A 26,676-nucleotide genomic window follows, 5' to 3' on the forward strand; every position below is an offset into this window, starting at 1 on the left:
AGATATATTATATGGTTACAAGAGTGTTTATGAACGCAGTTGGAGAACTGCGCAAGTGTGGAGCGGATAAATTCTTCAAGCAAAGACTTTTTAATGCCACATCGGCTGTATCATTATTTTTTTAATGGTAACAAAATTAGGATTATGATTTTATGACAGAAGAAATTTTTACTTGGATACAGTAATGTCAAAAAATTTTTTTTTAGTTTGTATTTTAATTCATTTATCAAGTATTTTGATTTTTATGAGTATTTATTGTTTTAAATTACACGAATTTTATTTTTTATTTTTATTTTTTTTTTTTTTTTTTTTGGTGAATAAAAATTTAAAAAGTAATTAATATATTAGTAAATTATCTATTCGTAATCAGATAAAAAGGCGCTACTGTTGAATTACTTAAGTTTAGAATATTTAAGCTTGTTTTCTTCAACATGATTTATATTTTAATGTTAAATTAACATAAACAAAGATGAAGTTTAAAAAAATGATATAAAATTTTTGTTTTTTAACATTAAAATAAAATCAAAGGAATTATTTCTTAAATTTTAATTCTTTATTTTAAATAATCAATCTCACCTCATAATTTATTTTGCTATTAAAAATTTTTACTTTAAAAAAATTGCACGTATAATTTTTTAAATATTCTATATTTGAAATTTTTTCGTTTATTTTTTATCCAATAATTTTTTCGACAAAGAAAATTATAAAAATTTTCAGAAATCGGCTAATTTAATTTTTATTTAATTAGTTACTAATGTATAACATTAAAATTAGCTGGCGACAATTTTTTAATTTTTATTAAAAAAAAATAAACTAAGTTAAGAAAATTATTTTTGAAAAATTGTATTTATTATTTTTTAAAGCTACTAAACATGGAATTTCTTTTACTAAATTTTTCTTGCTATAATTAAGTTGTTGAAAAAATTCTAAAAGTTATTAAATGTCTCTCAATTTTAACATCATACTATTACAATTTTTATTTAACACAATATTATTTTTACAGCGTTGGATTTTCTCCATTTATTACTTTAATTTTTTCTTCAAATCCATTTAAATTTAAAAAATAATTACAGAACCAGTCTACAAGTAATAATTTGTTTATAAAAATAAGAGAACTTCAGGTTGGTGTAATATATTTTTATTTATAAAAATATTTTTGACATTATGGAAATTATTAGAGTCAATGCAAATAAAGTCAAGTAATTTTCCAACCAAAATTAAACAAGTTTATTTTTTTTAATTAGTAAAAATGTTTTCAGGTTTTAATAAAGCCACAGAGCTTAAAAATGTGAATGAAAAAAAATCTGGAGATTTAAAATTACAAGGTTAGAAAATTAAATTTTATTTATAAAAAATAATTTTGAATGAATATTAATTAATTTAGAGTTGGAGAAACGGCTAAATGAAGCAGGTGAATCATGTCTTCACATAAAAAGTCGGTTAGACTATATGAAGATGTTGTACGAAATTACCGGAACACTGGGAATCGAAAATTCGTTGAAATTATCTTCTACAAAATCAACTGATTCGACTTGCAATGAAAAACATCAATTTTTTAGTCTGTCGGCTGGTGAAGAAGAAAATTTTCATGACGTGAAGAGTTTACAAGACATTCCTAAAAAAGCTGACAGTGATGTTTACTCTGTTATCAGCGAAGAAAAAAGTTTACTGTCGGTTAATTCTTTTCGAGTTAAATCAGACGAGTATTTTTCAGCGAGCAAGCAAGAATCGCACACGCATATTTTGACAAGCAGAGAAATTAATATTAATATGATGCAAATGTTACCACAGAATAATTTTAATTCAAAAATTTACCTCAACAATCAAGAATTTGAGGCATCGAGTGAAGACTCTTTTAATTGTTCTCAAAGATCTGAAGATTCAGATCAAGAAGAAAGAAACGAAAATCATCCGTCTGTTCCTGTGGAAATTAAATGCATCAAAAAACCAGAACCAAATTTTAAATTCAATGCGGGTCGTCTGGAGTATCCTCGTCGTGCTAAATTAAAGAAGAAAAGTAATTCTTCACGGATATCGAATCGATTGAATCTTTTAGCAAAACCTAAGTACGAAATAAAAAAATTCAATGAGACTGCAAGGATTAAAATGAAGAAAAGAAAGTCAAAAAGTATCGAGCCAAGGTCGAGAAATTTTGAAGATGAAAAACCAAAATTTGGAAAAGAAAATACTTTTGTAATAAATCCAGATCAATCTGGTAAATATTTAATTTTTTTTTTAATTGGTAAATATTTTAAAAGTATTTAATTTATTATATTTCAAATTTAGGTAATGAAGTGCAAGACAATTCGTCACTGTCATCAAATATTATACCCGCAGTAGAAAATGTTGAAATAATTGAAAGGTTAAATGAAAATTGGAGCGATGTTGTTGAAATTTATCACAATATCCAAGCGAAAAGTATTAGTCCGTCGGTGGTGTCTAGTAAGCAGCATTTTAAATTGGATATTCAACAAAATATCGACTACAAAGATCAAAATAGTCAAAATAATTTCCAAATGGAAACCAGTATTACACCAGAAGATTTTATCCGAGTAGATATTCAGCCTCATTACAATCAAAATACATTTACAAGGTTGTAAATTAATGGTGGAGTTGAGTTTTAAAAGGGTATCTTTTGATTTTTGATTAATCGAGACAAAAAACTGGTTATCTTCAATTATAAATATTTTTATTGAATTTTTTAAATTTATCTACAAAGTGCTATCGGTTATGAAGCTACAATTCGATTTTTATTCCGAAATCTTTATAATTCTTGAAGTAATTAATATTAAAAAGTTAAAAAAACGCTCTTTTAAAATATAAAAAGATACTTTTTTGAAAATCAGCTCCTCAATGAATGTAACATATTTTAACTATCTTTATTTTATTTATCTTCATGATAAATATTTTTTGATTTATAGAGATCAAGTATTCAAACATGAAGAGTGTAGATCAACTCAGTTGCATTCGTGGTGCTGCAAATCTTTTTCTGTAAGAAGTTACCAACGACCGACAAAAGCTTCTGAGGCGAAGAAAGCCAATAGATGCTTTTTTACCACCCGTTTTGACGTAAGAAACATTCCATTTGTTGTCGGCACTTCCATTACTCGCAGTTATAACTTGGGATTGAATATTCAGAAAGTAAATTTCAAGATTCATTTAATTTATAATTTTTTAGAAATATTTTTTAATTAATATTGCTTATAATAATTATTACTGTAGGTGTTTGGTCTGATGAAGAATCGACATCCCGAGACATTGAACGCAATAAGACCCGTGCTAATTCGTAAAGTTGGAGAAACATTTGGTTCGACAATTAATGCCGCCAGGTCGATTTATTCAGATAATGAGGAATCAATCATTACTTCAAAGCAAAATTTCTGCCATGAATTAATTGGGCAAGCGAATAATCGCGTTGCTTTGAAATGTAATCATTATGGAGATTACATTGATACTGAAACTGTGGCTACACATTTCACTCGAAGTGCTTTACTGAAACAACGAGAAGTAATTTATTTAGTTTTAATTTTTTTTTATAATTGTAAATAATTTATTTAATAATTTCATTTGTACACTAGGAACAATTGAGAGAAAGTGAAACATTTGATTCAAAATGTAAAAGATTTACCAGTAACTCGGGCGATGTCGGAAAAGTTTTACGTCGATTGCAAGAGCAGTTTGAAGAAATGCTTGAGTAAATATCATTTATTACTTATTTTACAGCAGTTATTGGGTGTATTCCGGAATATCTACACTGAAAAAAAAATTCTTTACTGGAGGGTAAATTTTCTTGGCTTAAAAAAATATTAAGGAAGATTGAAAATTTTTTGAATGAAGTCAAAGTTTTTTGAGCCAAGAAAATTTCTTCTTGCTCCAAAGTAACTTTTGTTTTCCTTAAAATTTTCTGGGCGCAAAAAATTTGTTTTTTGTGTATGCGAGTAACTTAATAGCACAGCGCTAAATTAATATAAGATTGAGTTTTAGAGTCTTTAAAAGCTAAAAGAGCAGACGGAAATTCTTTAATGGTTGTGGTCAACCGGTCAGACCATCAAAATTTAAATGAGTGAAACACTAAAACGCAGAAATTAATTATAAAATATCTTGAAATATTAATTCAACGAATTTTGAAGTACCAAAAGTATAATAATGAATGAAAAAAAAAAAAAAAAAAAAAAAAAAAAAAAAATACGAGTGAACTATCATTAATTCGGAAAAATTTATACAAATATTAAATTGTAGAAAGGCCTTCATTACTGTTAGTGAAGTGATTTTATGTCATAGATTTTTATTATAATGTAATAGTAAGAAGAATATAAGTAAAAGACCCAATTATTGACACGGGCCTACTTGTTTGACACTTATAATTTTCTTCTAATTAAAAAAAATTAAATGTTCTCAAAAAACAATTCTCTTAAAATTTATAATTCAAAAATTATATATATTAATTTATTAGAGTTGTTTTTTTTTTTTTTTAATTGAAATAAAATTGCAAGTGTCAATAACTGAGTCTTTTATCTTAAACGTAATTTAAAATATTAAGAGACGTTCCCTAGCATTGCAATTTCTTAAATTTTTTTCAACAAATGAAAATTTCCAAAAAAACATCGACAGTTAATTTATAAATTTACTTTTTAGTAGAGTTCTTTTTTTAATTTCTATTTGATGAAGATAAAATTGATTATTAAGCTTTCACTTACCGTGAAATTGCAAAAAAGATAGTATGGTTTCTCTCAAAGAGTACAAATCGAAAAACAAATAAGAATGGTTCTTAAAAAAAATAAATTTTATTTTTATCTGCATCTCAGTGTTCGATGCTCTAGATTGTTATTAATTCAGAATATTATAGGTCTTATTAATTGACCGCAACCCCTTGTTATATTTTTCATAGGCGTTAAAAGCGTTAAAGCTCATCTTCGTTCATTGGAATGTACCCAATAAACAATTTAAAAATATTAAAACTATAAATTTGAATATTGATGTTAATTTTTACGTAGAAAGTACGAAAGATTGAAGGATAAGATAAAAAAATTAAACGACGTGAGTGCGATGCATGAAGTAAGTGAACTGGAAGCTGAACTCAATATTAAAGAAGAAGAAATTTTTGCCGTAGTTGGATTATACAAAGAAGTTCAGACTTTGAAGCAGCAAATTAAAATGATGCAGCAAAAAAAGAGTCTTATTTGTATAACGGCTGGAAATACAGGAAAACCGGAAAAAAATTTGCTCAGGCGGTCGCGAACTTCGTACGTACTTCCAGCTTTTAATCATCATCAAAGACCTAGAACATCCTGCAGTATAAAACCGCCTACGTCTTCCCGGTTAGTAGGCCTCTTGCGCTACATTCAATCGGTTCAACAGCAATTAACTACTCAAATAAATTAGTGAGTTATATTTTTTTTAAATAAATCATTTTTCTTTAAATAAATTTTTATTAATTTCAGCTTTATTTTTTGGCTGTTTTGATATATATTATACATAAATGTTTTCATGTGTTATTTATATACAAATATTTAAAACACATTTTTTAAATGATTAATGATCGAAGTTGACGGGATTTTTTTTTATTTTATTTGTATTATTATAATTTAATCGTATTGCAAATTTTAATTCGCGGTTTATCATTTTATGTTTCTCAATTATTCTCTACAGGCAACAAGTATTATTGTATAGGATTTTTTTTTGACAATATTATGTAATCATTTGCAATTTTTTTTTTTTTTTTTTTTTTTTTTTTTAGGGACTCGCAAATTAATTCAATTCAATTTAATTTAATTTAATTTACCTAGTGTAAGTTTTAACACATATTAATCTGTATCTCTCTATCTACTATAATTTATATAAATTGAATTAATTAATTCATTTATTATTTTTTTCTTCTTTCGATGAAGATCACTCAAGATATGTTGACAATTTACAACCAATTATTAGTTACTTTATAAATGAAATAATAATAAAACCAAATGCTAAAAAATATAATTCATAATTTGCAATTAGAGCATAAAGTTAAAAAATATTTTAAATATCCATAATTTTTAATATTGATTAATTATTCTTGTAAATAAAAATCACAGCGTCTCAGCTATTTTGTAAGTACTAAATAGTTTATATATATTAAAAAGCAATATTTTTATAAAATTTTTTTTTCAAAAACTACACTACTTAGTTTTCCAATTACAAAAGAGTTAATTTACAAACCAAAATAATATTAAATTACTTAATAATAATTAAATTCGATTTAAACCGAAATAATTATTAATATTGAATAAATTTATATGTTCATCCGTTTATGACACAAATATCTCTCATATCACAGACTAAAGATGCTTTGGTATTGAAAAGAATACATTAAAGAAGAAATTAAATAATACATTACAAGAATGATAATTGAATAAAAAAAAATTTTTTTTTTTTTTTTTCATTGTCAATTTAATATTTTTGAGCATTCATCAACGCATATAAGCACTTCCATTCAATGAAACGTGCAAAAAATATTATAATTATTTATCATTATAATAGTTATTGTTATTAATAATATATATTCATTACTATTAATATTATTTTGTTGGTTTTAAAAAATTTTTTTTTGAAAGCTCAATAGATTTCTTAAGTATTTTTTATTTTGTACGTGTTATTTATGACGATAACAGTTGATAGGATTTCAACGTTTGATATATCTTTAATAGATATTTTACGCAATACAAAATAATCCATCTTTCTTCTTATTTTTTTTTTTTTTTTTTTTTTTCCCCCCACATGTTATCCTCGATGAAGTCGAGCATAATATAACTATAAATATAGTAATGTATTTATATTTTATTATAATTATAAATATTTACATATCTAAACACGATAATGAAACAAGATTGAAAAACTTTTACTTTACGATAAAACTAAATACTATTTATAAATATCAAAGTGTAACAAATAACGCATATAAATAAATCAATCAACGTATATATTTATATTTAATATATGTCTTAATTTATATATATGACGTGGAAACTTTACTTTAAAATTTATTAAAAATATTTCCCAGTTTTTCTTTAGCTTATTTTTTATTGTTTTCATTTCCCCCACCTCTGAATCGAGCTAAATTTAAGCCGTTTTAAGCACGTTTCCATACAAAACTCGCCCCTTTAAATAAACATCAATAAAAAAAATACAATAAAAGCTCAACTTGATCAATAATATATATATATATATATATATATATATATATATATATATATATATATATATATATATATATATTTTTTAATTTACAGACGACTTCGGAGAGATATTCCATCAATAATCGAGAGTTTTTCGTCTGAGATCAAATAATAATAATAAAAATAAATCATCATCATAATTATCCTTGTTTTTGTATTTATAAATAGTACAAGAACATGTTAGAAACTACGTCAAGCAGATTTCGATAACAGAGCATCTATAAGTCTTAATTTAGCTTTTGTTTGTTTATAAGACTCATAGACGGTGGTAACATGAGGTCCTCGATCTTCTCGTTGCATTTTTCGGCCCGCTCTGGCCTCGAACTGGGCCTCCAATTCCTTCAAAGCTCGCCTGAGACACTTTTTTTCTTCCCTCATGACTCGTTGCTGGGCAAGAAGATCTTCCTGAGGAAGAGCGTGAAGACTTTCAGCAGGCCCGTTGCGGCTACCTTCGCTACTGCTATGCTGGCTATCGCTGTCAGTAGGCAGCGGGTCAGGTGCATCGATACAGTCTAGAATCCCACTATGTGACATATCAGGCTCACTAGCTCGTCTGTCTCCATCTCCAGCATTTCCCGGGAGCGATGAGGATGTAAAATCCATGGCTTCGTGCTCCAAGATAGTTGCCAACTCCGATATACTGTCTTTGTTTTTGGTGACCCCCGCTCTAATCAGCAGTCTTTTCAATGCGCGGTACCGGTCGTACAGCACTCGGACCACCGCGCGGTCTTCCTTGGAAACAGGTCTGCCAAAGGCATCTTCGATGTGTAGCAACGCTTTTTGCACTGCCGTTTTCTCCTCGAGCAATTGCTCGTAATTCATCTCCTCCAAATTTTCAGCTCGCCCGTGTTTGAGTCTCTTCTCAGCGAGCTTCCTCTCAACATCCTTGAGCATTTCTTCCATCAACGTAGCGCGAGATTTCTCCGGGTTGTTATTGTTATTGTTGTTGTTATTGTTAACCTGAGTCGCATTATCAAGAGCCTTGTTTCGATTAGCAGCAGCTCGTAGCATTCCTATTGGATCTTCCTTCAGCATTTTATGCTCTTTCCGTAACTTATTAAGCTCTGAGCAAAGTCTCTTGATGTCCCGATTGCTCATCTTGTCCGAGTGGCTTGGACGATATCCAAAATTCTCCTCAAATTCGTCCTCGTACTTTTTTATTTTTTTCTTTAATCCGTTGATGTGTTTCGTTAGAGTTTTGAGCCCGAGCTCTGCGGGGCCTGGAACACTGGGTGGCACGTCGTTTTCTGTGTAAAATCTACGAGGTAACAATAAAGAATTTCTTGGTGACAGCATCGCTTCAACATTGTTTGTGTCGCCCTCCTCTTCCTCCTGATAACCAAGAAACAAGAAACGATAAAAATAATAATAAAATAAAACTATGACTCAGATGCTATGCAAAGAGATTCAGTTTTACGTTGACACCTCTGTACTCAGGATTGATAATTATTTCATTATTGAAAAAATTACTTTTAAAGTTGCGGAAAAAAATTGTATTCTTTATTTTAACTGATCGTTTTAATTAATAATTTTATTAAAAATAATTGAATAAATTATTCAAATAATTTAATTAAAACTAATTATCAGCGTAAAATTAATTTTAAATTAATAGTTTAACCATTTAATTGTTTTAAATGAGATATTTTAAATTATAATGATACTGTTGTATGTAAAAATTTCTATTAAATTTCTCTTAAATACTCACGTTAGTCTGTCTACTTTGAAAAGTCCAATATGTTGGCACAGGATTATTCGAATCTTCGTGGTCTAGAGAACAAGGACGAGCTGGCGATGGCGATCTGCTTGGTCCACTGCTCAACATTTCTAGAAAACTTTGCCCGGTGCCTTGATTGCGACGGTTTGAATCCGGAATATTAATGTACAAATTTGACTCTTGTTCTTCATTTTCATTTTCGTTTTCCTATTTAAAAAAAAAAAAAAAAAAAAAAAAAAAATAAAATAAAATAAAATAAAACACCCATCAGTTAAACAGTTAAATCCATCTATTTAATAATAGTTTCTAAATGTATTTTAAAGCTCGTAAAACAAAAATAAACCAAGCATTTACCTTACTGGAGTTAAGATCAATTTCAAGACCCTTATGAGTTTTTTTATGTCTTGTTACCCGCCTCCCACGAGGCGTAATGCTTCTACTAAACCTCTCGGTACTGCGTACACGCTCTACATCGCACTCTAGCTGATCAGCGCTAAGTAAAATGTCACAGGGCGCCGGCGACGGTGATGGCTTTGTTGATACCGGCGAAACATTCGTTCTTTCATGCAAAGGTAACCCCGTACATCTCTGCAGTAACGTTTATGATTATTACAGTTTAGTTTTTTGAAAACAATCGATGTTAAGATTGCATCGGGTGATGTAATAATAACATTAGTATAATTGAAAATAGAAGATAATCAATTACCACTCCATGTCCCATGTCTTGATCGGGATAAATAATATGCAAATGTTTATCGCTGTTGAAATCTTCGTGGCTGCTCACTCTACGAATTGATTCTTTACCATTCGGAGGACTTTCTAAAATTTGTTCTTCACTGTTACTCCTGAAAAATTGTTTAAATTACGATTAGTTTTTTTGCTTAATTTATTTATTATTTATTTATATACTCTCAATATCCTTGGCCAGATTTCCGGTCAATAATTTGTTTTAAATTTTTAATCGAGACAATAAAAAAAATATTTTTAATTATAATTAGTTATTTAAAATTACTCATTTTTAAGTGATTAATAGTATTTATTAAAAATAAATTATTTTGTTGGATAAATAAATATATAACTGTAAATGAATAAATAAATAAATAATGATAAAAGATACTGGAATTAGCAGACATTTAGTAATTTTTTTTTTGTCATTAATTACATAAAAAATAAAAAAAAAATTTTTTTTAATTGCACTTAGAGTTTTTTTAATTTTTTACATTTGAAAATTTTTTTAAAATTTTTGTATCAAAATTTTATCAACAAAAAAAATTCTAAAAATTTTGAGATGACTTAATTTTCGTAATTTTACAGACATCTAACAATTTTTTTTAATTTTATAACAATTAAATTATAATAAAAAAAATTTAGCAAAAAAATTCCACATATAAAAATTAAAAAAAAATTTTTTCTTCAATAATAATTGATTAGTTATAAAAATTCCAAGAATTATTAAATGTCAGTTACTTCAATATCATAATGATAAATTGAAAATAAATACCTGATTAATTTTCTTTCTTGGCAACAAGATTCGCGACGTTCCTTACGTTTACGCGGTTTCAGCGCGCAAAGCAAACCCGTACTGGTTGACGTTGAGTTATTCTGCTGGTCCTTTGGTTTGTTACAGCAGACTTCGCAGTCGTTTGGTATCACCGATGGATAAGCTGACGAATCCCTAGCGCTGCAAATTTTACTCATTATTACACAATATCTATTTATAAATTTACTAATTGTAATAATTATATGTAATATTTTTTACATAATTTCATTTAATAAAATTAACCCTGTTTATGATTATGATGACAAATATTTCCACGTAATTTTATAGATCAAAATTAACCCGGTCGATAGAGAATAAAAAATGTCAACAAAAAATTATAATTCCATTATGTCACAGTCATAGAGAAAAAATATGCTTTGTTTAATCAAGGCAGTTAGTAAGTATTTTATTATGATCTCGTGGTTTGAATTAAAGTCATTGAATCAATTTAAAAAATTCCTCTCTACATTTCGGTACAATTTACTTTCAGAAATATATAGATATTTTTTTTTTTTTCTATTTAATTACTACTGATTAGAAGTTGAGTTTATAATCATAGAGCCGGCAAGAAGTCACCGCGTTTATCAATTATCAAGGACAAGTAAATAGACTGGCTGGTAGTGAAAGGTCAGAATGGAAATATCGAAAGAGTATAGATTCATTGACTCTGTTATGAATTACAATACACTAGTAAAAAGAATAATAAAAAACTATTCAGTGCGTAATGCTTGCAATAAAATTACTTATTAATAAAACGTCTTTGTTTAATTTTTTTACATAAATTAATGGTGTGAATTTTTTATTATTTAAATTAATAATTAAATTTTTGGAATTATGTTTTAAAAATTTTTCAAACATTGAAAAATTATTTTTTATTTAACTACTTAAAAATATATTTTTTTTCACTTTAATTCTATCGAAACCACAAAGAATTTGATAACATTGATAAGATTGTTAATTTTAGAAGATTAAATACGTTTAATATTTGACCGGAAATTTTTGCTTTAAAATTTAAAAAACATTTTCACTGAATTAATTTTTTTTTCTTCTAATATTTCTAATTTCTGTTAAAAAAAAAAGTAAACAAAATTTTCACACCAAATAAATGACATCACATTGTAGACAATAAATTTTTTACAATAATCTCTTGCGTAGTTTATTGCTAACCGGCCGGCATTTTGCGAAATTACAACGGCGGTCAATGGAATTTTTATTTCTCTTGGACAGCAATAGCAATCGAAGCAAAAATATAATAATGATGATTTTTAAAAAATATTTGAAAACATTAACAAATTGACTTACTAAGCAAAAAAAAAAATAGAATAATTTTTGATAAAAAAAAAAATAAACAGCAATCTGGCTGGTGATTCAGTCAAAGTAGTATGACTTATTATGTGATCATAAAAAGTAACTTTCTTTTCCAATGGAACTTTACTGAAATAACAAATCTCACTGTGTTTCGATGATACATTTATTAATGTGGGTTTTCTATTTTCAGAGCACCGTGGTAAGGTTCACCGTTTAGCTGTAAAAAATCCACCGGGGTGATTTGTCAACCTAACAGCGCCTAATATCACACTATCAATAATAACACACTGTAAATCAATATTTTTTGATAAAAATATAAAAAGTAATAAAACGTAAGCATGAGTAGAGCAAACGTCAATAAAAAGTTTAAAGCGAGACACGGCCTCGGCGGAGTGGAGTGAAATGCGGCATGCCAGAAACTGTTAGTGATACTGACTCTCCAGTGGTTAAACACGCGAGGTTATATCCGCGTTGGCTCAAAACCGCGGTATGTGTGTGATGGTACGGGTATGAGTATGGTAGCGCAATTTTGGTCCGGGGTTTCATCCTTCTCGCGCATTCTCGCGAGCCCGCGGCTATTATATTTAACTGGCTGTGTGATATGCATTGTACATCATTCTCATGTATGGTATCTGGCTCGCTCTTACTCTACACACTAGCGCAACACCTAAAAAACAAAACACCACATAACATGTAATAATTCAATACAATATAATTGTAATGTAAGTATTAATGTATTATGTATTATGAATGTGTTACCGTGCACATATATTAAATATTGAACATGTGATATGACGATGACATGGTATCATGTGTTACTTTCAGAGGAAGAGCTTCTATGAGTTAAATGCTGATTGGAGCAAAGTGAGTGCTCGTACCACCGGCAAATAGCACATTCACATCAACATCACCATGCTGACTACTAGCAAGCAAAAGCTAGAGCAAGAGCAAGAGCACATGACATGCAAGAAATAGTTTTTAGTATTTCTACGTGCCAGGGATCCGCTCGATATCGGAACTACGTCGTGGCATGATACCACCAAGATATTCTTGTTACCCGATTATATTGTTTTTTTCCACCCATTTATATTTATGATCCATCGATCCAGCTGGACTCAACTTCCATCCACTCAACCGTTCAACTCTCTCTTCCATATAATATTATTCTTTGGGTTTTATAAAACTCTTGTGACAGACGATAAAGATAACACCATGTTTACATTACTGAAGAATCCAATTATATGGCAATAGACGATATGGGAATACAATCACTGATGTGTAATACTATTGCCGGTTTATCGGTAATTATTGATTGACTACGACTACTTGTTGGTAGTTAATTAAATACCCGGATAGATTGCTGAAAATTTTTTTTTCAAGTTTTTTATTTAAAGGTAGATTTTGCAACTCAATTTTGATTCAAAAGAAAAATTAAGTCATTTTATTGAAACAGTTGTAATTAAAATTTCAATTCTAACACAGTTCATTGATTATTAAGAACTTTTGAAATTTTATTAACAAAGCATTTCACGGAATTCAAGCTAATTTACTTTCAGAAAATAATATTAAATTGAAATTAAAATTATTATTAATTTGTAGTTCAATAAATTAATCAACAGAAATTTTAAAAAATAAGCTTTAAAGTTTTATAATTAATTTTTTAGTTGTTAACTAACTTAATTCATCAGGTGTCAAGTTATGTAATCTATTATTATTCACGTTTATAATTCATATTATTGAACTTGAACTTTCATAACTTGGCATTAAAAATTTATTCATTGTTTCTATTAAATTTTCAATGACAATTGCATCTATCAAAAATATTTTGCCATCAATAAAAAATATTATTAAAAAATCTGTTAATTTTCAATTTTCCATTGTAAATTTTCTTGATAGTATTAAAATTAAAATTTAAAATCTAAAATTCAAAGTATTGTATTTTGAAACTATTCAACAAAACTATTATAGAGAAAGTTTGAATGAATTTGAAATTTAATAAAATATTTTGAACCGTCAATAGGGAAATTAAAAAGTTTCCGTTCGTATGTTTCAACAGAGCCTAGACAATCGGCAGTGTATTCACGTAGACTACATGCCAGGGCCGTAACATTTACTCAAGGATTGAGCCTGCTGAAGGTTTCATAATTATAAAACGCATCTTCAATCAACAGAGACATTGCATCGTTAATTCAATGGATTATTGATTAAACGATCGAGTGACACGTAATAAATTTGCTGCTATCTTAACACTTTGCTCGGCGAGTCATTTTATTCCTGGGCGCTAGACCGTAAGACTATCCGCTAAACCGGTTATATTTCATCTATTCTATTTTTCAGCTGAGAGGAAACCCTTCATAAATGCTATTTAAAAGTCTATGGAATTTTTTAATAATAATGAGATGATTTTTAAACCGGGATGTAGGAAAATTTTGCAAGGATCCTGATTTATATGGCCAACATACTCAAGGTGAGCGAGTGTTATTGTCAACTTGAAGGGCAAATAATCGTTATACATTATCCAGTGGTTGAAATTATTTTAGCTTATACTATACTGTGTAAACAAAGCCACGTGAAAACTTAACATAACGAGTTTGACATTCAGGGAAAAATAGAATTGGCTCAAATTCATATTTGTGGCGTTAAATAATAGCTGTAAATTTTACTTTTAGTTTCTTTTTAAAGATCGATTAAGTTTAAATTACATATATAATACAAAACGATGAAATGACAAAGAAATAAAAATAAAATTAATCTCTAAGTTTATCAATATTATTAAAATAATATTTGCTTGGAATCTATAAATAAGAGCAAGAAGAAAAATAATAAAAAACATAAATGTATAAAAATGAATGGAGAGAAGAAATTGAACTGGCGAAGATCCAAAATTGACTGCTATTTGCACACATTCAGTCTACTGATATCATTTAGCACACTCGATACTTTTATTCGTGAAACTGTGCAATTCCTAGGTGCTTATAGGTGAAATTGAAATTATTTTATTACGGAAATACTATATATGTACTGTCAGATGGAATATTGGCAATAACAAATAATCGAATCGCGATTACAGCTGAGCTAACAACGTCTACATCAAACACATCTTCGTCATCTTCCTATAACGTACTTTCGTTTCGTACAAATTTACCGTCATCCGTTATTATAACCGGAGTATATATTTAGGAAGATAACGCTCTGTATAATAGACACAAAAATATTATGAGAAAATGCACGTCATTCAATTGCATCAGCTTTAAAATTTTAAATAAGACGGAATAACAAAACTGTTGGTCATTTTTTTCGGCTACGCTTAAAATAACAAATATAATAATAATTTCTTAGTAAAATAAGATAATAATTATGAATTATTATATTACTAATGACAATAAATTTATCGACTGTTATCGTTTATTTCATAATTGGAATGCCGCGATAAGAGAGATCGATGTCGCTTCAAATAACATATCGTGTAACTCGCAGTCAAAGGAAATAAATTAATATAATTAAAAGGAAACGATAATAAACAAATGGAATAAAAGTACTTGACAATTAAAATTCATATTGAATTACTTGATATTAATTAAAATAATTAGCTAACCAGTCGGGAAATAACTTAGAAGCCTCTGTGATAATATCTCGGAGAAGAGTCGTAGCCGGTGGAACGTGAGGAAGTACGACAGGTGCAAATACACCGCAAACTCCGGAACTTCTGCCATGTCGGGCTTCATAGTTGCTAAGATGGTGGACCAAATAACCCAGAAGACGATAGTGTGAGGGAGGCAAACAGCGCAAAAGCTGCTGCGTTCTCTCGACCCACTCTTCGCGGTGATGTTCATACTCTTCTGTAATAAAATATTAACATATTAATATTAATATTTTTTCAGCTAATTTATAAGAAAAAATCATAAATTTTTTACTTGAATACGCTTTGAGTATTTCTTCCATACTAATTATCAATTATTTAATGTTTAATAATTATTACACTGAGAGAAAAAAATTTTTTTTAAAAAAGAATGTACATTGTTGTGACAAAAAATTAATTTGTTGAAAATTTTCATCAATTTTATTTTTTAGGTGAAGAAATAAAAATTTTTCTCACAGTAACTTTCTTGTTAAAAAAAAAAGTTTTTAATTTTGAAAAATCAATTTTAGATAGACAACTTGCAAATTTTCATGCAAAAATTTTTTTTCCAACTCTAGAAAACTTTTTTTCAACAAGAAAATTACTGTAAGAAAAATTGTTTAAAATTTTCAACAAATTAATTTCTTGTAATTAACAATGCCGATTTTTTTTAAAAGCAATTTTTTCTCTTATTAGATTGTAGATAATTTTTTATGTAATCATAAAACCATTAACAACATTGCGATTGAATGGACTTTGACAGAAATTATGTATACTTACGTGAGTGAACGTGTAAAAGTCTTGATACTAGTGAAGACGGAACAAGCGGTTGTGGTAACTCTTTCAGGTACTGTCTCAGCAGTGTAGCAGCTGTTGAAGGACAAGCAGCAGATTCAAGATCCGCGTCGCCTTTCCTTTCGAACGTCGCTCTGAGTCTTTCCGTGAGTCGCGGACTACCTCCAGAGAGCCGGAACAGAGTCGCAATCTGGAACCCGTGTTTCTCTATGTAATTGCATAGCCGATGGACAACGTAGGGCACTCCTGTGTCCAGGTAGGACTCGACCAGCTCCAACCGCGCTCCGAAAACTCTATTGCAATTTCCATTACTAGCACGTCCCAGCAGTGATCCTCTCAGCGCACGCTTAACTCTCGCAAGTCTTGATTCCTCCTGAAATTAATTAATATTTTATTCGTTCCATAATTCACTAATTAGTATTTAATTAATTCAGCGTGAATTTAAATTAAGGTAAATATATAAATTACGATTAAACGCAAATATTTTTTTAATTAATAAACTTGTTATTTTTGTGATGTTAAAAATAACCAACGCTGATTATTTATTCAGAAGATTTCCGTTAATGACACCACTGAGAAAAAAATTGTTTCTTTTTTTTTTATCGCGTATTTTAATTTATTTATTCAACTGGGTCGCCGGTAAAAAAACAAGAATTGGATTTTTTATCTAGTATCATAGATCAATAATTCGTAATGGAAAAAAAATTGGGCAAATCATAAGTTGATTGGTGACTAATAAAGTACGTTAACCTGGATCGAATACTCAACGACCGGATATTGGGTCACAGAAATGTCCGGCAATTTATTCTTCTATTTCTAATTGGGATGCTAAAATTGGAATAGGCACTTTTTCAATTTTCATTTTTTTTTTTTTTTTTTTTTTTTTTTTTTTTTTTTTCAATTAACTAAAATACTTTATTTTGGAAGATATTTTTTTAAAGTATTCATTCAATCAATTTTTTACTCTCCAAGAAATGAATATAAATAAATAATAAATAATTTTGATATAGTTTCAATTTTTTCCAACTTTATCAAAAACTGAAAGTCCAAAAATAAAAAGTTTGGAAAATCCAAAAGTGCACGCCTCATAATCTCATATTTCACAAGAAATTGATTAAAGTGAAATATAAAAAATTCTTCACGCTATTTGCGTGTGCAGTTTAAAAAAAAAAATATTATTTTTTTTAAATATAGACACTTATTCCTCTTGTGGCTCCATCTAGAGAGAAAAAAAAATCTAGTGATGTTGCAGGTTATAACTAATCGGTATCTAGGTATTTTAAATGTTTAGCCAGTACTGCTTAGCGTCTGTATATAATTCAACAATAATAAAAAAATAAACAATAAGTATTTATTTTTTGTTATTTAGTTCCTGAATTCTATATGTTTCTGTAAATACAAAAAAGTCTGATATGTCACAGTTAGCAAAAAAAAACATTTTTAAATTTTTTTTTTATATTTTATTATTATTAAATTTCGTATATACTCGTTATACACAGAAGTACCAAAAAAAAAAAAAAAAAAATGAACTGCTTTATTTCATTTTAACTGGATTAAGTGGCGCCATCGTTTTCACGTGAGGAAAATAAAAAAAAAAAAAAAAAAAAGTTCGTTTTCTGTACGTGTATGTGATAGTGAATTTTTTAAAAAGTCAATTTAAAGAAAAAAAAATACGTGAGCTAGAGTATTGAAATGAAATACGGACCCAGTTCATCGCAATCTTGAACTAATAAAAAAAACCCGGTCTCGAAATATCAATTCGTTCGGGAGTAATCGTTGGTACATCCTAAATGGGGTGACATCCGGACGTCCACGTAAAATTTTTTTTGAAACGTTTTTTTTTTTTTTTTTTCAAAATAACAACAAGAAATGATTTTAGAAAGTAAAAGATGGCTTAACTTAAGTGTTTTCTCGGTGTACATCTACTTAAATTATTGTATAAGTGTAATATGGTTGAGATAGAGGAATTTAAAGATCGCAAAATTGCTTGACATTGACGAGTCGAGTGTAAAGCACAACCTCACGCGCTTCGCGCTATGAGGCGTGCAATAAAATTTTACTGCGTGATATAATTAAAAATCAACAACTTAATTCCTTCAAATATAAAAAATACAAGTACCCTTTTAATCAAAAGAAGACATAAAAAAATTATTGGGCAATTTATAAAAATGCCTTTTTATAATTTTATCTTCTCAATTACACCCAATCACAATTACCTTTTCATTACGGCTTGGCTCTATTGAACATGACGGCAGAGTGCTTTGGCAAAGAGGATGATGATGATGGCGGTGGTGGTGATGATCCTCTTGGAGAGATTCTTGCTGCGGGCGTCTCATCCCAGTCCGTCTTCCTCGCGACCCACTGCCGCACTAAAAATTAAAGATAAAAATTACAAACTGAAAAATTAAAAACTTAATGACAACATACGTCAATTGTTTTAAAAATACTTACAATGCACTCTCTAGCAGCCCTCCACAGATTGAAGTATAGATTATTCAGTCTCAGTGCCGTATTGCCCCGGCAAATGGCTTTTGGGCCGAGAACTATGCTTGCCCTTGGTTTGAATAACAATCGGGAGCCCAGCTTCCGAGTATAATTATTATTTTCTTATAATTATTTATTAATATTACAGTGATTATTATTATTATAATTATTATTAGCGGTATTATTATTATTATTATTATTATTATTATTATTATTATTATTATTATTATTATTTTAAAAATAAAAATTACTAAAATAACTAGCGTTAATTAATAAAAAAATAATTAACGATAACAACAATGTAAAATAGTCGTTCTGATGAACAAGGGATGGAATGACTTGTTTTTCCTGTTCTTACCGATGTAAAAAAAACGAGTTGTTAAAAATATTTATATAATTATAAGCTTGACCACTGTGAATAATTAGTAACTCGTCGATGACGTCTGGTATTTATCGTAGTGATTTATTTGGCTCTTATCGACCAGAAATTAGATTCATGGAGGATTGGTAGGAGCACTGGGTTCATGTCCCTATCGCGGCACATCATACAAAAGCTTTATTTTTACGCTTCCGAGGCGGCGGATATCTCCCTATGGTTGCTTCAAGAAGTGCGTCGACACGAGGCGTAACGTAAGCATCGAGGGAACCACCACCGGCCCCGATTAATGTTCTTGCACCTTCTTGTCTGGCTGAGTGCCTCGACGGGACCGAAACTGCCTCCTCTGGAACGAAAACCACCGCCACCAGTCACCAGCTGCCGATCACTAGTGTTTCTCGCATCCTCTTCCGCTCACCCGCCGACAACCTCCTCGTCCAGGAGTTGTCTAAGCCTTTCTTCCTGTTTTTAGTTCCACCGAGAACTTCCTTGGTTTAATCCACCCGCCCCGATGACAACACCTTTCTTCTGTCAATACATCAAAGTCAAATGTCATTAAACTATACATTATATATATCATATATAAAATACATATCGTATATTGTGTTTGCCTACTCATTTAACAATTGACCGGTGTTATGGTAATAAATCGATACGCGACTCTATGCTCTATGTGCACTTTACAACTTTATCATATATATTATTTACAGATCTTACTACCGTTTCAAAACGTTTAACTGCGTTTTAATTTCCGGTCTTTATTTTATATTTCATTTCCGTTATATTATTATTATTATTTTTTTTTTTTAATGTAAAATTAACATGATTTTTCCAATAAAAATGTTAACTTCATATTTCTTCTTATTGAACAATTTTTCGTCAATCGTATTAAGGTATAATTGAATTTATAATTCATTTTATTGATTACATTAAATTCCAGGTTTATGATGTACTTATATCAGCAGACTTGTGACCATTTTTTTATGAAAATTAAGTTAGCCGATATTTTTAATTTTTTTTTTTTCAATCATTAAATTAGAGCTAAAAAATATTTTAAAAAAATTGCACTTATAGTTTTTCAAGTTTTTCACAAGTGCAATTTTTTTAATAATTTTTTCAATAAAAAAAAAGTTCCAAAAATTTTTAGATGTCGGCTAACTTAATCTTCGTCATTTTTTAAAATTGATTCGTTAATTACATCAAAATTAAAATAAATATCTGAAAAAATTGCAATTTTAATTTTTTAATAATAATTTGTTTCGTTGAGAAAAAATTTTTCGGATAATTTTAATAAAATGATTCATATAAAGAATTTATGATAATAAATTTAGCTATCACTTCACAATTGTTTTAATTTTTTTTTTAACAAATAAATTGTAACAAAAAAAAAAATTATAAAAAAATGGACTTTTAGAAATTTTAATAAATTAAAAATGCAATTTTTTAAAAATGATTTTTTTGTTACAGAAAATTAAAAAATTGTCAAGTGATAGTTAACTTTAATGTCATAAAGAATTTATATCAGATTGCGGGTCAGATGATATCAATATTATTTACACAGTAAATAAATTAGATGACAAAGCTTTGGTTAATAAAATCTGTAGTCATTTTGTACAGATTATAATATTAATACACTGAAGATATGGTAAATTTAAAAAAGTAACAATTATTATTATTAATTTAAATTTAATCTTTAAAAAAAAAAAACTACAATCAATTACTCAAAATTTTATGTTATTAAAACTTAAAAAAAAGTAATTATTTACCGTAAAAACTAACCGGTCAAATTTAAGATAGCAATAATCAATCTTGAAACGAATAAATTTTCTCATCACTTGAAGAAATAAAAATAAAAAAAAATATATTATATATTTTAAATGACGTATAAAATAATTTCTTCAATGTCAAAAAAAAATATTTTTAAAATGGCTATTTTCGTTTAACCCGAATAATAAATTGTTTTTAAAAACATGAAATGAACTGTCACTCAAACAAAATAGTTCAACAACGCCGACATCTTCAGAAGAAACTTCGAGAAACCTTTCCTGTTAGAGCTCACGTTATTTGCATCCACACATACATATCTGTAATATGTAAGCGACTTATTTAATTAGACAATAAAATTTAATGTTCTTATTATCTTTATCCAACCAAACAGCAATAAAAATCGCGGTAAGTTAATACTCAAGTTGTAAATAAACATATCCAGAGGATGACGAAACATAAAACCGATCTGGCAATTGATAACTTGAGCGGCACGAGATACCGAATTTAAAATCTAGGTGAATGAAAATGCAGTAAAGGGTTTCAGTCATGCGTGTATCGTGTTCGGATTAAATTTATAGCAATTAAGGTAAGAAAAACTATAAATACCTGATTCCGTCGATGAAATTCATACCAAAGGTCTCAAATTTGTACACACAGTTACCTCACACGTTACAAAACAATTATTGTGTATTTATTACAGGGTGAATTATATGAGAGACAATGACTTTTTTACTGTCCACTCTTAGGGATACAATGAACGAGGAACAAAGTTTACCACTGGTGAATTCACGAGGACGAACGAACAACCTCGAAGCGTCCAAGTGTCGCGACGCAGCTTGCAAACGCGTAGATATTATTTTCTCTGCGCATGCATCCTCGCAAGAACTAGAAGTAGATCAATAGGCGCGCTCTTATATGCGTCGAAGCACCACCAGGTGAATTTATTACCTTTGCTAGTACTCTTTAAATACGTTTTGAGCAGTAATCTTATTGGTGGTGTACATCATGAATTCTGGAGTTACGAGTACAGTAATGAGCTTACACGCTTAACCTCATGCTCTTATTGCATTAATTTAAGACCTATCGATAGTAAATAAACTGAGATCACGATGTTATTTTCAAATTTTAAGCTCTTATTAAGCTTTAACAATGGGAATTCATTCAACACATGTGCCGGCAGTTTCTTTTGATTTTTTTTTTATTTACACCCTTCTATACATTTATAAATAACAGTTCAAAATTTTAGGCTTCAATAAATCAGGGTTAATTTGATATTTATCACACTTTACTTTTGTTTTTATTCGAAATTCCAAAGTGTAATCAATATTATTTGGAGTAATTTCAATACAAACTAAGAAAATTTAAACTTCTCGCATCAATTTTTGGAAAGTTTAATATAATTTGTTAGTTTGACAAAAGTTAATGCTGATAACGTTCAAATTTTCATTAACTCTGATGTTCTTTTACAGTAATTGTTTAAAAGTAATAATTAAAAACAATTAACGCATTCAAAAATTCTATAATTAAAATCTTTTCAATATTTAAATTAAAAAATTAATAATTTTCTTAGTTTAAATTCTTTCCAACAAGAAAAAATTACATAAAATTTTTGAATTTTAACATTTTCATGCAAAAATCTTAATTTGAGAATTTTCTCTAATAGATTTGTGAATCCTGTTTAAAAATATTGATTGAAAAGAATTAAAAATGATGAAGTTCAAATTTTTTTCAATAATTTCAATTCTTTTGCTTGTTTATATAGATATACAGTTGACATGGCACGACCGCTTTTTAATTCTTTTCAATCAATATTTTTAACCAGGGAAAATTTAAAATACAAGTATGAATAAAAATATCACAGCAATAAGGCACAATATAAGATAAATTTGAACGCTCAAAAGCACTCCAGTGGACAAAGGAATGTTCAAAAGTTTAAACAAAGAACATAGGACTGCTGCTAAGCAACTCCGGTCTCAAAGTGAGTTTGGTCAGTTGTTCCCTTTCGAGATTATCCATTTGAATAGGAACTCTGAAAAAAAAAAAAAATGCAATAAATAATTAACATAATTATACTTGAGATATTAATTCAATTGTTTGGAATGATTGCATTAATTTAACTTGCCCGTTGATGAGCGCTCGAGCTCGAAAAGCTGCCAAGTGAGCGTAGTAAGTGGGAGCTGGGTAGCTCACAGAACGAGTACACCTGCTGAACATGTAACAAAGATAGTAGGTGAGGATCTCAATGTCATCTTCAGACATTTTATTGTCGTCCCATAGGCAACGATATTTAGTAGGTCTTGCAGTGCCCTAAAATTTTAATAGATACCATCATTTTAAAGCCAAAGCTTCTGAATCGAGTCTCTCACAAATCTGTTGAGAGTCTGGTTTATGAATACCTGGATACTGGCGTGGGAGACCAGGTAAAAGTCTACGTGCGAAGGATGAGTGATATTGGAGTCGACGATGGTGCCTGCTTGCACATTTTTACTTCGATCTTGGTCGTCTGAATTTTTTATATCAGTAGGGAACAATCGAATATGGTGCCGCTTTTGAACGACGAAGAACGTTATCTTCGGCTCATACCTATTCGGCTGACCGAATCGTCTGCATGCGTTTTTTATAGCTTGAAGCTCGAAATGCATTACTTGGGGAAACTGACCTTCACTTACTCCGTCACTAATTTAAAAAAAAAAAAAAAAAAAAAAAATAATCCATCATAAACTTATATGATTTCATAATGCAATTAATTCAATTGTTACCGATAGAAGAAAATTTTTTCAGGCTTTTTTTTAGCATTTGATTCAGTGTAAATTTTCAACTGATTGTAAATTATTTCTTCTAAATGTTTGATTATCTCCTGACGAGGTGGTTGTAATCTTATGACGACGTTGTATTTAAATCCATCAGTACTCTGACTGGCCGCTACCTAATTTTGATGAAAAATTTTAATAACTTTTTATCATTATTAGTTACATTACCAACTTACTTACCGCTGCAATAGAAGGTATGTTGGTGGAATCAGGCGATGGATGGGTAACATCGGCACCAAAAATAATCGCCCCTTCCAGGCATTTAGGTCTGGATAAATAAATAAATTTTGTATTTAATGACAGTAATGATATAAAAATTTAGTAATTATTTACAAGTGGGGTCCACCCTATTTTTGGCCGTATCTAAATGAAAAATTAACTTTTTTTATTCTGCTTGTTTTTACGGCGCATTTATGATAAAAAATATCGTAAAAGAAAAAAATAAAGATTTCGATAGCTTTTTTGCCTTTAAAAGTTGGAAAAAATTTTAGCTCTCATGTTTTTGGATAAAATTTATATTTTATCTTTTGTTGATGTTTTTGATATATTTTTTTTTTGAAGGTACATAAAAAAACGAACAATTTAAAAAAAAAAAAAAAGTTGAATTGAAAATTTGTTAAAATTGTGATATTCAACTACTTTTTTTTAATTGTTCATTTTTTTTATGTATTTAAAAAAAAAAAAAAAATGTATCAAAATTAAAAAAAAAATTTTCGCTCAAAAAAATGAAAATTAAAATCGTAGACCCCACATGTAAATAATCATCAAAAATATTAATAATTTACTTAATCCCAGGAACAAATGTATGATTGATTCCGTCCAGTTTTGAATTTATTTTCAGAAGAATATTTGCTGTTGTCGCCCTGTCTGTATTCTGTACAATTTTACTTATCGTCAGATCCCTAAGACACTGCGTGAGTATACCGATGTGCAATTCTGCAGTTTGTTTTACTTTAGCATAGACATCTGCCGGAGACTTGGGAATTACGACGATTACTAGCTTCAATCGATTTTTCTTCTGTTGCTCAAGATAATTTATAAGGACTCTGATATCCTGAGCGCTTTGAATTTGCATGTAGCCGAACGGAGTTCGAGGCTTGCCAATTATCATACCACTTTCCTTTCCTAATTATAAACACATAATTACCATTTTTATTTTTTTAATTCTCCAATAGTTAATTTATTACTAAATAATTCAAAAAATTAAAACAAATCTTCAGTCCTTAGAAAATTTTACACTTACCAAAATTTTGCAGCACAGAAGTAAACTTCCTCATTTCTTCTTCCTTACATTCCGAAGATAAATTCAAGATAGTCCAGCAATCATCTTGGATACTCTGAGCTTCCAAAAATTTACCCGCTCGCCAAACGCCTTTTTGAACTTTGAGACTTTTTATATCTTTATACTTAAGTGAAGGTGATTCCAGTACTCGCGCGTCTATTTTTTCTAGTTGTCCAGTGAGAGAAACTCCAAACTCTTTCATCGTTAAATTGTTGTTAAAGTCCATTGAATTTAAAACAGTTTTAATACCTCCCATCCTTTTTGGTGCAGTCTTACCAGCTTCTTTCATCATCTTCACCGTTTGTTCTTCACTCAATTTTCTAGTGACCATCGTACCAGCAGCAATTGTACAAAGCTTGGAATAAAAAACATGAAACATGTGGTTAAAATTATAGAATGATCGGCCCGCTGATTCCGAAGAAATCGTGTTAGCAGTCCATGAAAACGTCGATTGAAAAAAACGCGTTTTAAGTTTTTCTAAATAAAAAATCTTACCAAAATTTAATCTGCAAGCTGTCGCCCAAAACATTTAACACATCCCCGGGAATTTTTAAATACTTATACAGAAAAAAAAATTTATTTGAATCAAGTAAATAATTTCGAAGAATTTCATTCACTTGATTTGAGTAAAAAATTTTTAGACCAAGAAGAAATTTTTTTTGGTTTTAGTAAATTTTACTTGATTCAATAATTAAAATTATTTTTTTGCCTCAAGAATTTTTCTTTTGATTCAAGGTAATTTTTTTTTTCAGTGTATACATTCAAAAAATATAAAAAAAAAAAAATAAAATTTTCAAAAGTGATCAATTGTAATTGGTCTACACCCTTAATTAATTGATACTTATTTATAGTAATAATATTATAAAGAGAAAAGATTTGATTGCTTGTTTGTTTGTTTGTTTGTTTGCATCAAATAGGCTCCGAATTTACTAAATCGATTTGAAAAATCCTTTCACTGTTAGGAAGCTACACTATCCCCGGAGGACATAGGCTATATTATATTAATTTTAGTTTTGAAATTTTTGTTAAATACCCATGCGAAGCCGGGGCGGACTGCTAGTCAATAATAAAATCTGTTGAAAAAATATTTGGACTTACTTCAATAGGAACGAGAACTTTTTTCTGCTTCGAGCCTACCCAAAGGCAAGGTAAATCAGCGCGTTTAATTTTATATCCTTTTAATCGATGGAAGTAATTCGCAACAGTAGACTCTTGACCATTATCAAGCGTGAATTTTGCGTCTTTTGCAGGCAAACCGAGACCATTGACACTAAAATTCCTTTTAGTACTCGGCTTGTTAGGAATTTGAAAAACAATTTTCATTCCTTCAAGAAATTTATTGATGCTGACCATGCTCTTTGAGATCATCTCAGCGGTCAACTCTTGCGGAGGAGGTTTCTTCGGCTCTGCACATTGTTCTTTTATTGCTTCCATCACACTAACCGCTTTTGGAAAAGATTTATGAGAAACTAAAATAAAGAAATGTGTCATCAGAATTAGAACAAAAAAAAAAATTCAATTATGAAGTTTGAAGCAACAAATACTGTCGACATTGAAGTAAGGTTTCCATCCAAGAACTGCTGACTGGAACATTCCGACCCAGAGTTCCATACCGTTGTCCAAGTCAAATGCCTGAGATTGAGGGCATTGGAAAAAAGAACGACCTATCGAAATCGCACGACTATAAGGAGCGCTTCGTAGGATCGTATCCAAAACTTGAATTGCAGATTGGTCTTTGTCTTTTGCTTTGAAGCCTACACACACTTTTGG

At 29.2% G+C, this 26,676-nt stretch overlaps 3 protein-coding genes and 1 long non-coding RNA gene across 6 annotated transcripts; 2 read left to right on the plus strand and 2 right to left on the minus strand.

Annotated features, from left to right (window-relative positions):
• The first annotated feature begins 1,014 nt into the window (after positions 1-1,014).
• On the plus strand, positions 1,015-12,094 carry LOC141529231 (uncharacterized). Of its 3 annotated transcripts, none has more exons than XM_074245721.1 (9): positions 1,015-1,121; positions 1,260-1,325; positions 1,385-2,215; positions 2,287-2,593; positions 2,922-3,141; positions 3,223-3,507; positions 3,579-3,694; positions 4,995-5,037; positions 5,111-5,290. In XM_074245721.1, the coding sequence occupies exons 3-9, from the start codon at positions 1,450-1,452 to the stop codon at positions 5,138-5,140; spliced, it is 1,767 nt and encodes a 588-aa protein (XP_074101822.1). In that variant the 5' UTR covers positions 1,015-1,121; positions 1,260-1,325; positions 1,385-1,449; the 3' UTR covers positions 5,141-5,290. The 3 variants fall into 3 exon arrangements, with proteins under 3 accessions (XP_074101822.1, XP_074101820.1, XP_074101821.1); XM_074245719.1 differs by adding an exon at positions 11,964-12,094 and having other exon boundaries at positions 1,027-1,121; positions 4,995-5,381; XM_074245720.1 differs by adding an exon at positions 7,266-7,337 and having other exon boundaries at positions 1,027-1,121; positions 4,995-5,381.
• Positions 7,352-21,561, minus strand: LOC141529230 (protein FAM13A). Its single transcript, XM_074245718.1, has 10 exons — positions 21,421-21,561; positions 18,639-19,575; positions 18,404-18,556; positions 16,173-16,560; positions 15,369-15,612; positions 10,427-10,606; positions 9,632-9,770; positions 9,280-9,513; positions 8,917-9,132; positions 7,352-8,543 (listed from the first exon to the last, which is right to left on the minus strand). The coding sequence occupies exons 3-10, from the start codon at positions 18,521-18,523 to the stop codon at positions 7,404-7,406; spliced, it is 2,661 nt and encodes an 886-aa protein (XP_074101819.1). The 5' UTR covers positions 18,524-18,556; positions 18,639-19,575; positions 21,421-21,561; the 3' UTR covers positions 7,352-7,403.
• LOC141529234 (uncharacterized) lies at positions 20,820-21,645 on the plus strand. Its single transcript, XR_012479548.1, has 3 exons — positions 20,820-21,140; positions 21,206-21,400; positions 21,515-21,645. It is a non-coding gene; the product is annotated as an uncharacterized LOC141529234 (long non-coding RNA).
• Positions 21,421-26,644, minus strand: LOC141529233 (protein argonaute-2-like). The gene is made up of 9 exons (XM_074245722.1): positions 26,451-26,644; positions 26,005-26,375; positions 24,868-25,261; positions 24,410-24,749; positions 23,805-23,892; positions 23,574-23,740; positions 23,211-23,490; positions 22,937-23,121; positions 21,421-22,843 (listed from the first exon to the last, which is right to left on the minus strand). Exons 1-9 carry the CDS (start codon positions 26,515-26,517, stop codon positions 22,747-22,749), a joined length of 1,989 nt encoding a protein of 662 aa, XP_074101823.1. The 5' UTR covers positions 26,518-26,644; the 3' UTR covers positions 21,421-22,746.
• Positions 26,645-26,676: the final 32 nt, after the last annotated feature.

Source organism: Cotesia typhae, unplaced genomic scaffold (genome assembly GCF_013202065.1).
Source record: "Cotesia typhae breed Kobodo isofemale line unplaced genomic scaffold, CoteBio_Ctyphae contig_48, whole genome shotgun sequence".
Lineage (NCBI taxonomy): Eukaryota > Metazoa > Arthropoda > Insecta > Hymenoptera > Braconidae > Cotesia > Cotesia typhae.

Bases quoted from the DNA above. Each gene is read 5' to 3' on its own strand.
- LOC141529231 (XM_074245719.1), top strand. From the start codon at position 1,450: ATGAAGATGTTGTACGAAATTACCGGAACACTGGGAATCGAAAATTCG. The intron at 2,594-2,921 runs GTTGTAAATTAA...TTTGATTTATAG, and splicing joins AATCAAAATACATTTACAAG to AGATCAAGTATTCAAACATG. The intron at 3,695-4,994 runs GTAAATATCATT...ATTTTTACGTAG, and splicing joins CAGTTTGAAGAAATGCTTGA to AAAGTACGAAAGATTGAAGG.
- LOC141529230 (XM_074245718.1), bottom strand. From the start codon at position 18,523: ATGAGACGCCCGCAGCAAGAATCTCTCCAAGAGGATCATCACCACCAC. The intron at 16,561-18,403 runs GTAATTGTGATT...AATTAATTTCAG, and splicing joins AGCCAAGCCGTAATGAAAAG to GAGGAATCAAGACTTGCGAG. The intron at 9,514-9,631 runs GTAATTGATTAT...ACGTTACTGCAG, and splicing joins AAGACATGGGACATGGAGTG to AGATGTACGGGGTTACCTTT.
- LOC141529233 (XM_074245722.1), bottom strand. From the start codon at position 26,517: ATGGAACTCTGGGTCGGAATGTTCCAGTCAGCAGTTCTTGGATGGAAA. The intron at 25,262-26,004 runs GTAAGTCCAAAT...TTTTATTCCAAG, and splicing joins AAGTTCTCGTTCCTATTGAA to CTTTGTACAATTGCTGCTGG. The intron at 22,844-22,936 runs GCAAGTTAAATT...TTTTTTTTTCAG, and splicing joins GCTCGAGCGCTCATCAACGG to AGTTCCTATTCAAATGGATA.